Source organism: Pollicipes pollicipes, unplaced genomic scaffold (genome assembly GCF_011947565.3).
Source record: "Pollicipes pollicipes isolate AB1234 unplaced genomic scaffold, Ppol_2.1 Scaffold_7261;HRSCAF=8764_pilon_pilon_pilon, whole genome shotgun sequence".
Lineage (NCBI taxonomy): Eukaryota > Metazoa > Arthropoda > Thecostraca > Pollicipedomorpha > Pollicipedidae > Pollicipes > Pollicipes pollicipes.
In genome coordinates this window covers 21002353-21015710 of record NW_023597054.1, presented here as the reverse complement: position 1 = coordinate 21015710, position 13358 = coordinate 21002353, and the positions used below count along the sequence as shown (strand labels likewise).

Genomic DNA, 13358 nt, shown 5'->3' with positions numbered 1-13358 from the left:
AGCTCCCTATCCTGAAGATGCGTTAGCCACTACGGGTATCAGACTGTCTTTGGGCCACTCCAATGCCACGTCTGCCTGTTTATCCTCTCGTTTGGTCGCCCGGTACATGGCCGCTGTTCGGGCGACTACAGCACACACCACTCACCAGCTTCATGGCTCTGTGATGCTCAGATCTGTGGTGCTCGGTCGGCTGCAGCAAGCGACTGATGCTGAGAGCTCCAGCTCCGCGCCTTATAAGCGGCGGTAGCGGCGAGGCTGCGCGGGCGGGCTCCCCTGCCGTGCCGACCTTTCCCTGCCCCGCCAGCCGACGGCGACCTTCACAGCGCTTACTGCCGGCTGATTGCCCACCGCCGAGATCGTACGAGCTCAGTGCACACCTCCCCGCATGCTCCCAGAAACAGGTGCCGATTGGATTATAAAGTTGAGGCATCTAAAAAAATTACGTTGGAAATTGGACGGACATGCATACATAGATTCGGAACTTTTTGGATAGCCCATATCATTCTGTCGTGTCGCATATTGATATCCAGGATGCACCTCGCTCGCAGACGATAATTTTAGTTTTAACATTCGAATAAAGTGAAGGAATGCATTGAGAGGTGTGGCTTGAGTTATTGGTTATGTGTGGTAGTGGTTTTATGCTTTAAAGGTGGATTGAGAATATATGAACAAATGGATTTTTGGACGCATTTTGGCGAGCTTAGGGTGGTCTTTCTTTAGCTGCTTTTACTTCAGGATCTGAACGGGTACCCGCAGCAGGTGGGTGTCTTGCGGTGGTTGGATTTTTGCCGTTCCGACCATCGACATTGGACACGACCTTCTAGAAATCGGCACTTCTCTTCCCAGTGCAGTCAGCGGGTGCAAAAATGGTTAGCGAAGCGCCGTCAGCGTGTAACGGTGTGACTTGCAGCCGCTGTCCGAGCTGTGGCAACCGACGCAGCTATTGTTTGGCGTGATGCGACGTCATACTCGCACACTGAGCAGACACATCAGGGTATGGAAGACAGTAGGCTTACGGTAAGACGGTAATGAGTGCACGACGATTGCTCACGTGGCGTGTGGACGGTCATCAACTGTCGCCCATCCGGTTCCGCATTCCACCGTTAAACGCAAAGAAGCGAGCATGAGTAACCCGACCTCAAAACAGAAGGTCACGGCCCGTCTGCTTCAGATCCCAGCGTAGAGCTACTCTGTGTGAATTTGAGATGATTTCTATCAGTACTCACCTCAGCGTCATCGGATGAGGATACAATTTATTCTTTAAGCCGAGTGTACCGCTCATGACTATCTCACAATATGTAGGAGATCATGTACTGAAGTGTACTATTGTGCTATTCCAAACTGATCAAACTAAGTAATGCAAGTTATCAATTTTAACCGCCAGAGGCACATCCAGGGCCAGTGAGGGGAGGGGTTGAGTGCTTTACATAGGCTATGCTAAACAAGTTACGTGCTGTAGTCGTATTTGCACGGGCTGCCAAATGCCTCCAAGCAATTAAATGCATGCTAGCAACACATCATAAGATAAAGGTGAACTTCAGCCGTTGTTGCTTACAGTTACACCAGCATGAAGCATAGTCACGTTTTTTTATTATTTTTTGCCACTTTCATGATGTACATCACACAGTGGCACAATTTTTGATTCGTTTTCAGGAGTGCACGAAAATGTTACTGAGCAATACAAGAGGAGAGGCAAGTACTTAAAGTCTTAGATGCCGAGCTTATACCGTTTGTTTGTTCATGTGCTACGACCATCAGCCCTTTCTTCTAGCATGACCTCGCATGCATCAAGGAATGAGCAGCAGAAGCGGAGCCAGGAGCCAAACTTGAAGAAAATGTATTGACTTGATACCTTGAGTGGCAAAAAATCGACACTTGCCCACAGTTTACCGACGTTGTGAGAAAAAAACGAATCGTCATCGCTTTTTAGTATGACCGAAATAATAAGGCACAACTTGAGTTTTATCCACTGTCATCCGGCTTAAGTTATTGACGCTGATTAACCCTTGTAACCCCAAAACGATACGCCCGCATCCCAGACCATTTGCGGACCTAAATTCCAACGACGTCCTGCCACTTCACAACAGTCAATGTGCTTTGCGCAATGCACTAAATCGCCATTTCGATGTCTTTTATGTATCATGCCATTTAAACCCACCAAACACCCAGCATCACGAAATATATTTCAAATCCATGTTTCCCTTTCTGAGTGCGCTATTGAGGACATGTTTCTCAATTTTGGTGTGCTAAACTAGAGTTCCTCCCTGCCAGCTAGTTGAAGCCCGTCAACAACAGTTGATTTCGGCCGCGCACGAAGCCAAAATTCAGCTCAGGGGAAGACAAATGTCACTTTTTCTAATGTCTGTAAGTTTGTATAAGATTGCTCTGAAATCGTCCAGTATATAAGCTTACTTGCTCAGGGACGGTGGGAAAGTCCTGTGTGGTCCTTCTCTTCACGGCGTCCCCGATTTCAACTGGGTTTCATCGTTTTTTTTGGGGGGGGAGGGGGTGAATAGTGTTGAAAAGGTGAAGATATAGTAGTATCGGTGAGTAAAACTTCCTAAAGGTTATAAGCACATGCTCGCTATTTGATTGCCCGTTGCATTTAGCTGGTACCCAGGAATCAGGACACTTATAATTAGTACTTAGATGCAGGGAATTTGCCATTAAAAGGTATCCACGCGATAAAATGCAAAGTCCAATACAGCAGGTATATGTAGATGATTTGTGTATTGCTCACCCGGAAACAGCAATTTCGGTTCGCCTAACACTAGGTTAAGAATTGTATGAACCCCATCACTGACGATGGGCATGCTGTTGATATCAATGCCACACTGTCTTTAAGCTCCATTTAACTGCCCTTTTTCCCGTTTGATGTCTCGCAGGTGAAATGATGTTTCTGGTGTAACAGAAAGGAAACGTGTGTGTGTGTGTGTGTGTGTGTGTGTGTGTGTGTGTGTGTGTGTGTGTGTGTGTGTGTGTGTGTGTGTGTGTGTGTGTGTGTGTGTGTGTGTGCGTGTGTGTGTGTGCGTGCGTGCGTGCGTGCGTGCGTGCGTACGTGCGTACGTGCGTGCGTGCGTGTGTGGAGGGATGGCAAACGTTCTTGGCTTCTATCGGAGCTCCATTTTAACATTAAGTTTGACTTACAAGGTCAGTGAGACCAAGCATAGCCATCCCACCATAATTTTCATGTGCAATGTCCACCTCCAGCATTATGATGTGGAACTAACTTTGCAGCTGATGGACCCGGGTTGAAACTTTAGGGCTCAGAACCAAACTCGAAAGCGGACTGAGTCTCTAACGAGTCGGACGCGGACTCAGACCCATAAGCCGTGAAAAATGACTTCATTTTGCCTCGAACTCGGGCTGGTTAATGTTGCAAAAAAAGAAGTCAGAAATTCGATTAAGACTCAGAGTGTCTGGACTTGACCTCGGACTTGGCCTGAAATCCTTGCACCCAGACGCATGCCTGCAATGTGCTTCGTTGGGAATTATGCAAAGTTGATTATGCACCTTCGATCTCCTGGCTACGCCATTTGTGCACGACCCACAATACAAAATGCTTTTTGGAAGCCGGAGTAAAAATTTGCTTCCAAATGATTTGTTCCAAGAACCAGTTCCTATGCTGTAATATATATGCCCAGCCCACGACTGCCATGAAAACATGCCACGACCTGACGTACGTTTATTGATAAAGACTGGCATACATCGGCCAAAGGTATTGCGCGGTACTTATACCAGACATTTAAGCAGAACAAGAACGGTATTTGTAGGCGCACAGAACGACCACACAGATAAGGGACGGCTTGTAGGCGTTTCACCGCATAAAGTATCATATCCAGTGAAATCAAAGAACATGAACAGGTACATCAAGTTTGTGTATAGAACTTCCATTATCCCACGTCTTACCAAACCTGAAGTTTGTTGGCGTAGTCGGCATTAAACGCATTCGAATGTAGCGAGCCCCTCCGTGCTGCACTCCACCTACAAACGTTAACTTGGGTTGATGTTACTATCAGAGGGTCTGAACAAGCGATGATCCTAGGCGTATTGCCTCTGCTCTGCCCAGAACAGCTCGGGGTGTTCAATCCTCAGCTGCTCGTACTCCGGGATCTGGGCGGGCGCCACCGGCAGGTGGGCGCCCTGCGGCTGGTAGCCTCCCTCGTCGGCCACGTAGTTGACTTGGTAGGTGCTGCCGTCATCGCCCACGAACTGGTAGTTGCCCTGCTGGGTGATGCTGCCGGTCTCTGGCACAGGTCCAGGGTACACCTGACCTGTCTCAGCCGCCTGCAAAGAAAGCATGCATATGATAGGTGTTATCACTAGAGGCTGAGACTATGCGCTGCATTACTAAAGCATAAGCTGGAAGACAGCTTCGGCATTGAAGGTAGAACCGATTTCATTTTATGTGAAGTGGGCTTTAATCACCCATTCACATAATTAGCCTTCGCCTCCTCTCCCTCGTAAGCATCGACTGCTTAAATTGCAAGATTCAGACCATCCAAACCATCCGGCTGAACTGCGGCTTAACTGCTGCTGACTGCTGACTATCAAATACAATCCTGCAATGTATGCAGATGACTCGCTACGTTAATCGAAGACATGTGGTCATGAAGATGAACAGTTCACCAGATTAGCAATCCACAAGGCATAACGTACGATGAGGAGGGATGAACTGCTCAAAAACTTACCGCCTGTCCGTTGTCCTGCTCGTAGCTGTACTCGTAGTTTCCAGTGTTGGGATCCTGATCGAACCTCTGGCTGAGAATGCGGATCTCGGGCAGTCCAGATTTCACAAACTGATTAGCGTTGTAGTTTTGCGGAGCAGCCGCAGCCGCAACCACCAGTGTAGCAAAGACGAACTAGGGAGAAGGCCAGCGCGTCAGCTAGGACAAGACTTACAATATATGTGCACCATTTTGAGAAGAAAAAAGAATCATTTCGTGAACAATCATAGGCACTTTATCCCTGCTCATGAGCAAATGCTTCTTGGTTGCTACCCTTTTTAAGCTACAAAAGCCGCCTTTTCGTTGGCTATCAGCATAAGACTGCACAAATACTTTTACACCTTTGGAATTCTTGGAACGTTTCCAGAAGCACTCAGTCAATTATTGAGAAGAACCAATCATTTGGAACTCCTTGGCTGTGCATGTTATTGTCGCGATCATTCAATACCCTAGTCTGTAGATGCATTAAACACTACGTGCAGCATCTTTGCGTGCAACGACCTCCATACTTCATCTGCTTGGCTTGCCTCTCGTTCGGCCGCCCGGTACATGGCCGCTGTTCAGGCGACTACAGCACACACCACTCACCAGCTGCATGGCTCTGTGGTGCTCAGATCTATGGTGCTCGGTCAGCTGCAGCAAGCGACTGATGCCGAGAGCTCCAGCTCCGCGCCTTATAAGCGGCGGTGGCGGCGCGGCCGCGCGTGCGGGCTATCCCGCCGTGCCAACCGCTACCTGCCCCGTCAGCCGACGGTGACCTCGTCAGTAATTATTGCCGGCTAATTGTCCGACCGCGAGATCGTCCGAGCTCCGCGAATGTCTCCGCGCCCCTCGTCTGGGGAGAAGTGCCGATTTCATTACAAATGTTGGCAAGTTCAGAAATTTCCAGAGTTAGTTAAGTTAGAAATTCCACAAACAGGGGTAGAAATGTCTAGGTTTTTTTGGACAGGTGGTTTCATTCTTTCGTGTTGCAAATTGGCATGCATGATGTACATTAGCGTGTGTCATCGAGGGGGTGAATCTCTTGAAGTCAGCTGAGACAAAGTCTTTACGGATTGATGATAAATTGTCCGGAAAATATATTTTAATGGATTAATATTATGCGTATATTTAAACGAATTAGTGATAAACTTTCAGGTCTGTCACACCGCACTACTGTTGATATCCGTGAGATGAGAGCAGTGTTTCTTTGATAGACCAAGAAAACCGTGTCCAATACTAGCGCTACCTATTTTACGCACTGGGATCATTTTCCAACCACCCTCAAAGCTGCCACTTCCACACTACTGACACTTGGTGGACTGAATATAAAGTAGATATTATGAAGAGCACCGGCAAAACACTGGTAAACATCTTTTAAGCTAACTTTTTAGTTATGAACATTGATTTTTGGTAAAACCCAAAGCTATGCAGTTTTGAGAATGCTCCAGCAGACCGTGTTAGGTTCAAGTTTGTTATTGCTAACGCATCATTTGATGTTGATTTGCAACTCATGTGCTTTTTCGTGGGTGATTTGGTTTCATGAGTTTAGTTTTGCTTTTACTGAAGCATTTATTTCGACCAGTTACTTACATAAACATACCTAATGCTCTCCGGTCGCGCATAAAACATTTTGTGGTAAGTCACCCGGCTTTTCTGTCCCACCACCAACTACCGACTACGGGAAAGCCTTGAGCTACATCAGGTGGCTGAGGGAATCGAAGAGGAATCTTACTAATGCCATCTTCAGGACCGCGACGGTAGAAATTATGGTGCTGTGCACCAGCGAAGCGATCCCAGTTCATCATCTAAAATATGTGACAAAATTGATCGAGAAAGTTTGATATCATCCCAACAGAACTATCAGCAAGAAATGGCAAAAAGAAAGATAGTGACACAGCAGCGCCACCACCGCGAAATTCAACAAGCTTCTTGATGTCACGAAATGCGAGTGCAAGCCTCAGTGCAGCTTTCCATGCCCAAATGTCTACACAGTGTATCAGGAGGAGGTTGCCATGAAGGACCAGTACATGCATTGGAAGCTCACCCAGGGGTCATATGAGCGGGATACGATTGCGACTAGGGAGGCTCGCGAGGTGCGGAGGATGGCCAAACAACTCCAGGGGCGTCGTGGCTCGGCCGCCAGTGAGGCGGTGTCTGCTGCTGAGCCTGAGTCGCCTTCCCTGCCAACTGCTGAGCCCGCGCCGCCTGCTGAGCCAGCGCTGGCTGCCAGTGCTGACCCCGAGCCCGCTCAGGGACTAAGTGGTCCCAGCGCTGACGACTCAGCCGAGGGCACGGACTCTTACACGATTTCGTACATGGTAGAAGGTGGCGACGACGCCGATTGTTTGTTCCGGTTGAGACCACTGTCACTGTACATTATAACGCTAACGATCTGACTAGCACAGCTCTGGCGGTTGACAGCTACGGTCGCTCGAACCAGGCCGCTGCTGCTATCATCAATGCCTTTCAACAAGACAGCAGGGACGGACTGGCCACTTGTAATCAAATATCGCAGATCCTAAGAAGATCTGCTGCGTAAGAGAAAGAGCGAGAAAGGAGACGGTTCGTTAAAATTTTGGAGAAACCCACGAGTCAGGTTTCGCATCCTCTACTCCGACAGTCGCGAAGGTAGGAGCTACATGAGCCACACGGAGCCAGACGAATGCCGTCGAAAAACACGTGGTTGTCATCACTGAGCTAGGCAGTCGCTACGTGGCTCATTTTACGTCCGACTTCGGCCGCGCCCTGCACTTGTTCAACGGGCTACACTCAGTGAGCCCGCACTGCGACGGTCACATCAATGTGCTCGGCTGCGATGGCACGGCCGTCAAATCCGAAACAATAGGCGGCGTGTTCCGACTGTTTGAGCTGGTCACCGAATCACCCGTACACAGGTTAATCTGCCAGCTGCATGGCAACGAGCTGAACCTCCGCCATCTGCTGCTGAGCTTGGAAAGCACGACCTGTGTCGGAGAGATCTGGGAGAGGGACGTTGTGGCATTCAAGCCTAGGTTGGTGCACGTGCCAAACCTGCCGGTCGACCTGATTCAGCAGATGAGCACCAAACAGCACCTGCTGTTCCTTTTGGTCTCCTGCGTTCTAAACAGCTTGGTCCCAAACGTGGCAGCCCGGTGGCGAATCGGACCATCGAACCATCTCAGGTAAGTATGAAAACGCATTATCTTCGAATTTATAGCGATGAGTGTTTAAAGTTAGCTGAGTATCTATTGATATGGCATGTCCTTGCTGTTGAGTATTCCCTTATCATCATACCTCGTGCCGTGCGTGGTGCGTCGCATCATTTGCTGGCTGGTTCATGCTTACTAGTATATCTGTTGACATGTATTCCGTCACATTTAAGGACAGTGGATGTCGGCATAATTACATACACCAAAAAAGCGTAATAATTTTTCTATTGCACCACTTGAATGTATTTTTTAATGCTCAGTAACATATTGTTTCAACATATTCCCTCTTGCTTTCAGACGCGGCCGCTCGTTTACTCCTAGTTCACATCTCTACCGAGACCTCCAGAAGCGCTCTCAAGGGCCTCGCCCAGCGCGTGGTCGGTCACTATGCGTCGGTATGGTCCGCCATCCGGCAAAACAGCGACTGCGACTTTGGCTTGCGCAACTTGTTTCGGAGCATCGCGCTGCTCCGCGACCTGCCACAGCACACATAGGCCACGGTGCAGCCAGTCCTCCAGCGCAACGGGTACTGGGTCCGTCCGGAACACCTGCTGCTAGACGTGGTGTGGGATAAGAACCATATTGTCCGCGAACAAGTGGTTCCGATCGTCGCGCCGCTCGTGAGCGGCAAACCAAAGGTCTTCTTCAGCCCAGGGATTTCGCCATCTCAGCTGTAAGCTTCGAGGCCGTGAGAAACACCGAACTGATTCCCTGGCACGGACCAGTCACACAGTCCCCATTGTGAGACCTTAGTGACTGCGAGCTGCGGAACAAAGTGCAGTCACCGCTGGCTGTTTTGCCCCATCTGGTTCACACCAGGAGCGCGACGAAGCGCCGCACTGCCAAGGACGTCTGTGGCTGGAGCTGGAGCTGGAGTTTGTTTCATACACAGTTTATACACAGTTTTTTTTTGCATCACGTGAGTTGTCTCAGCTAAGTGAAAGTCTATAGCAATTCTAACCAGCATGCTCCTACGAGTTCATACTCAACAGCACATAGAGTTTCCGCCAAAAGACAATCAATCGGGCAATGTCTGCACCGAATGTTAGGCCTTATACCGGGACATTCTCGTACGACGGCTTAACGAGCGCTCGGTAGCATCGTTTCTATACGCAAAGATATGTTGTGCCGCTTGCCACCAACGGCTTGGTGTTACCTGCGACAGAGCACGTCGTCCAGCATAGGGTGACTGCAACGCCGGGCATCGGTTTTCGGGGATGTTTCGATCGACTCGCGCCTCACAAATTTAAGTTTTTGGGAAGAACTTTTGCTATGCCGTGTACTTTTGGACTCCTGCGCCAAAGAATTTCTTTGTCTCCGTTGATTTTGTTACCGATGACGCACCCTTATGTACATCTTTCACCGACGACCATCTACTTTCATTTGATTCGAGTCACAGAATCCAGCGATGCCAGTAGTGGCTAGGTTATCGGTTGTACATAGTGGTGACTTTATGCACAAACACTTAACAATAATAGACACTCTGTTTTTTACACCTTTTGGACGGTAAGCTGGCGGTGGTCTCCAACAACAACCAATACATGGCAGTTGAATAGCAACAGCTACAGGTCCCCAGCAAGCATTTCTTGTCTGACGTTTTCTAGTCTTGAAGTGAGCATTGCAGTAAAGCCCGCCCCGACAGCTCAGTTTGCTAGAATCCCTGGCTTCTCATTCACCCACCAGCTGCAGGGTGAGGTGAGTAACTTTCAGGGTTTGCTTTTTGTTTGACTGGAATAGCCTGTAGCCGGTTGTAGCAGCCGCGCTAAAGGCTCAGCACAGGGGCGTAGTAACTGTCTCCCTCCCCGCCCCCCGATACCTATGTTCTTTATTTGAGCGCCATATAAGTTTATTGTTGATTCCTTACGATGCCGACTGCCAAGCAAATTGGATGAAAAAATTCTTACTAAAATGAGCACCACAAACCATGCAATGAAGCAAGCTCTTGAGTAGAAGAAAGGTTCTGACATTATCTGATCTTCATATCTGATCCTAGGTCAATCAAGCTTCCTAGCTCAGATGATGTGTTGCTTAAGAAAATATTTCGTGGATGTATGGTTTCATCCAGCACCCTGTTGTTGCATCACAGAGAACGGTTCCAAAGAAATTGTCTTCCCTGAATGCATGGCGTGCCTTCGACCTGCCGTAGGTCAGCGACCTTATGTTTGGATACTTATTTGCTGAATAGTGTTGGGTAGGTGATATAAGACGTGGGAGTATCGGCCAGGAAAACTTTGTAAATATTATGAGCACGTGCTCGTTTTATTTTATTTGAGGGGAGTATTCCTCATTTCTATGACATGTTGAATTGAAAACCCATCTTGAAGGTTATTCCATGCAGTTCACATCCCTACCCTTCTTCAGATCTAAGTCCGTCTTGTTTCTGAGCTACACGCCCGCGAAGATGGGAAGACTATTGCGGGGAGAGTACTTCAATGTCACCTTGGCATTCATAACGTCATAATCACGTTATTAAAATGTTGCAATTCCATGACCCACGCGATGATCCGGGCCGAGAAAAGAAATGTCGAACCATTCACATTTCCTGTACTTGAGTTTTAATAACCAGAACTCAGGTGCAGGGGATATGGAAATAACCTGTTGTTTTATTGCTCACCTTGAAATTAACATTATGTTTGGGTTAACGTCAGGACAAGGATTTTATGAACCACAATATGTTGCCAGGGCATGCTCTTGACATCAATGCCACCTTGTCTTTACGCCTCATTAAACTGACCCTGTTTTTTTTTCATTTGACGTCCTACCGGTGGAATGATGCGCAGAAAGCAAAAGGGAAGCACCTATGTACGGCAATCACTGTCTTCGGTTGTGGGAATTAGGAGGGGAATGGACGTGTGGAAGGAACGACACATCTTCTTGACAACTATTAGAACCCCCTGGTGGCAGAGTTACAATCAGGCTAAGGTCAGTTAGGCTACAGCTACAATATCCACCAAAGATTTCGAACGCAGACTCCAAACCACTAGCTGTAAAAATAATTGCAGTTGACCGTAGACCCGGGCTATTTAATGATGACCGAATTAAGTAAAAAAAACTCGATTCAAGCCCAGAGCACCAGGACTCGGACTCGGGCTTGAACTAAATGTCATGAACTATGACTCATAATGCAGTGTGCTTATTTAGAACAATGCGGCTTCCATCATACTTCCATATCTGATATATTTGTGCACATCAAGCCTTCAGCACGTCAAAACATGGTGTTATTTGCAGGCTGGGACAAAGCACTCACTTTTCAGTGTTCTGCTCAAACAATAAGCCCTTCCGCTTCAATTTAAAAATCGAGCCCGTGGCTGCCATGAAAACACGTCACGTTTTTACGCAAGTGTATTTATAACAACTAGCACGCATCGCACAAAGACACCACACAGTACTCATTCACGGCATTTGAGGAGACACCAAGGGAACCTGTAGGCGTATAATACAACCGCAAGGAAGAGAGCCGCACGAATGTAAGAAAAGGATGTGTAGATGACTTTCATCATCTCATTTCTTAGCAAAGCTTGAGTTTGTTCGCGTAGGCGGCATTAAACGCAAGTAAATGTAGCGAGCCCCTCGGTGGTGCTCTCCACCTACAAACGTTAATCTGGGTTGATGACGATATCACAGTGCAGCCCAAACGACTGATATTCCTAAACGTATTGCTGCTGCTCTGCCCAGAACAGCTCGGGGTGTTCAATTCTCAGCTGCTCATACTGCGGAATCTGCGCGGGCGCCACCGGCAGGTGGGCGCCCTGTGGCTGGTGGCCTCCCTCGTCGGCCACGTAGCTGACTTGGTAGGTGTTGCCGTCATCGCCCACAAACTGGTAGCTGCCCTGCTGGGTGAGGCTGCCTGTCTCTGGCTGAGGTCCAGGGTACACCTGACCTGTCTCAGCCGCCTGCAAATGCAGAATGCACACTATGCCTAATATCGGTGAAGGCTGATCCCTAGAACTATGCGCTGCATAACTAACGCACAAACAAAAAAGACACTGCCACAACAAAGTTAGAACCGATGGCCTTTTTCATGTGAAGTGTGATTTATGCACCGATTATAAAAGTGAGTCTTCGTATCCCCACACCCAGAAGTATGGACAGCATGAAGTGCAAGACTCAGACCAACAGCACCCGGCTTGGCTGCGACTTATGTTACGCTCCTGACTAACAAGTACATCCCTGGCAATGTATACGGATGACTCGCTCCCTAATCAAACGCATTTAGTCATAACGTGTCAGCAGTTCACCAGATGAGAAATACAGTGTCATCATGTGAAATGAGTATAATAAAATCCTCAAAAACTTACCGCCTGTCCGTTGTCCTGTTCGTAGCTGTACTCGTAGCTTCCAGTGTCGGGATCCTGATCGAACCTCTGGCTGAGAATGCGGATCTTGGGCAGTCCAGACCTCACAAACTCATTAGCGTTGTAGTTTTGCGGAGCAGACGCAGCCGCAACCACCAGTGTAGCAAAGACGAGCTAGGGAAAAGGCCAGCGCGTTATTTAGGACAATGCCTGCAATATCTGTGCACCATTTTGACAAGAAAACGCGTGATTTAGGAGTTCAACAAAAAAAAAAATATCTGGCTACTAATTAGCAAATACGTAATTGCTTCTGGCAATTCGTTTTAATCCACAGAACTCCTATCTTTATTGTCTACTAACACGTGATTGTCCCAACATTTGTTACGCATTTGGAAGTTCCCGAACTTGCCTGGTTATCCAATCTGTTATTGGAAAAACAGATAACTTGAAAGTCCTCGACTGGGCATGTTTCTGTAACAATGATGGAACTCCCTATCCTGAAGATGCGTTAGCCACTACGGGTATCAGATTGTCATGGGGCCTGCCGAGTGCCACGTCTGCCTGGTAATCCTCTCGTTCGGCCTCCCGGTACACGGCCGCTGTTCGGGCGACTACAGCACACACCACTCACCAGCTGCATGGCTCTGTGGTTCTCAGATCTGTGGTGCTCAGTCGGCTGCAGCAAGCGACTGATGCTGAGAGCTCCAGCTCCAGGCCTTATAAGCGCCGTCAGCGGTGACGTCGCGCGGGCGAGCTATCCCGCCATGCCGACCTTTCCCTGCCCCGACAGCCGATGGCGACCTTCACAGCGCTTGCCGCTGGCTAAATGCCCAGCCGCGAGATCGTCCGAGCTCCGTGCACACCTCCGCGCATGCTCCCAGAAACAGGTGCAGATTAGATTATAAAGTTGAAGAATCTTAAAATTAAATTGGAAATTGAACGGACATGGATACAAATATTCGGACTTTTTTGGATAGTCGATATCATTCTGTCGTGTCGTATATTGATATGCAGGACGCGCCTCACTTACAGACGATAATTTTAGTTCTTATCATTCGGATAAAGTGAAGGGATGTATTGAGAGGTGTGGCTTGAGTTATTGCTTGTATGTGGTGGTGGTTTTATGCTTTTTAGGTGGATTGAAAATACATGAAGAAACTGATTTT

At 48.2% G+C, this 13358-nt stretch overlaps 1 protein-coding gene across 1 annotated transcript; it reads right to left on the bottom strand.

Moving 5' to 3' along the window:
- Window positions 1–4041: 4041 nt before the first annotated feature.
- LOC119111163 (uncharacterized) lies at window positions 4042–12832 on the bottom strand. Its single transcript, XM_037234989.1, has 6 exons — window positions 12824–12832; window positions 12196–12366; window positions 11686–11790; window positions 4692–4862; window positions 4183–4287; window positions 4042–4113 (listed from the first exon to the last, which is right to left on the bottom strand). Exons 1-6 carry the CDS (start codon window positions 12830–12832, stop codon window positions 4042–4044), a joined length of 633 nt encoding a protein of 210 aa, XP_037090884.1.
- Window positions 12833–13358: the final 526 nt, after the last annotated feature.

Coding starts and splice junctions, on each gene's coding strand:
- LOC119111163 (XM_037234989.1), bottom strand. Junction 4,863..11,685: donor ATGACGGCAACACCTACCAA/GTCAGCTACGTG, acceptor CCTTCTCCCTAG/TTCGTCTTTGCTACACTGGT. Junction 4,288..4,691: donor AGCAGGACAACGGACAGGCG/GTAAGTTTTTGA, acceptor CTTTCTTTGCAG/GCGGCTGAGACAGGTCAGGT.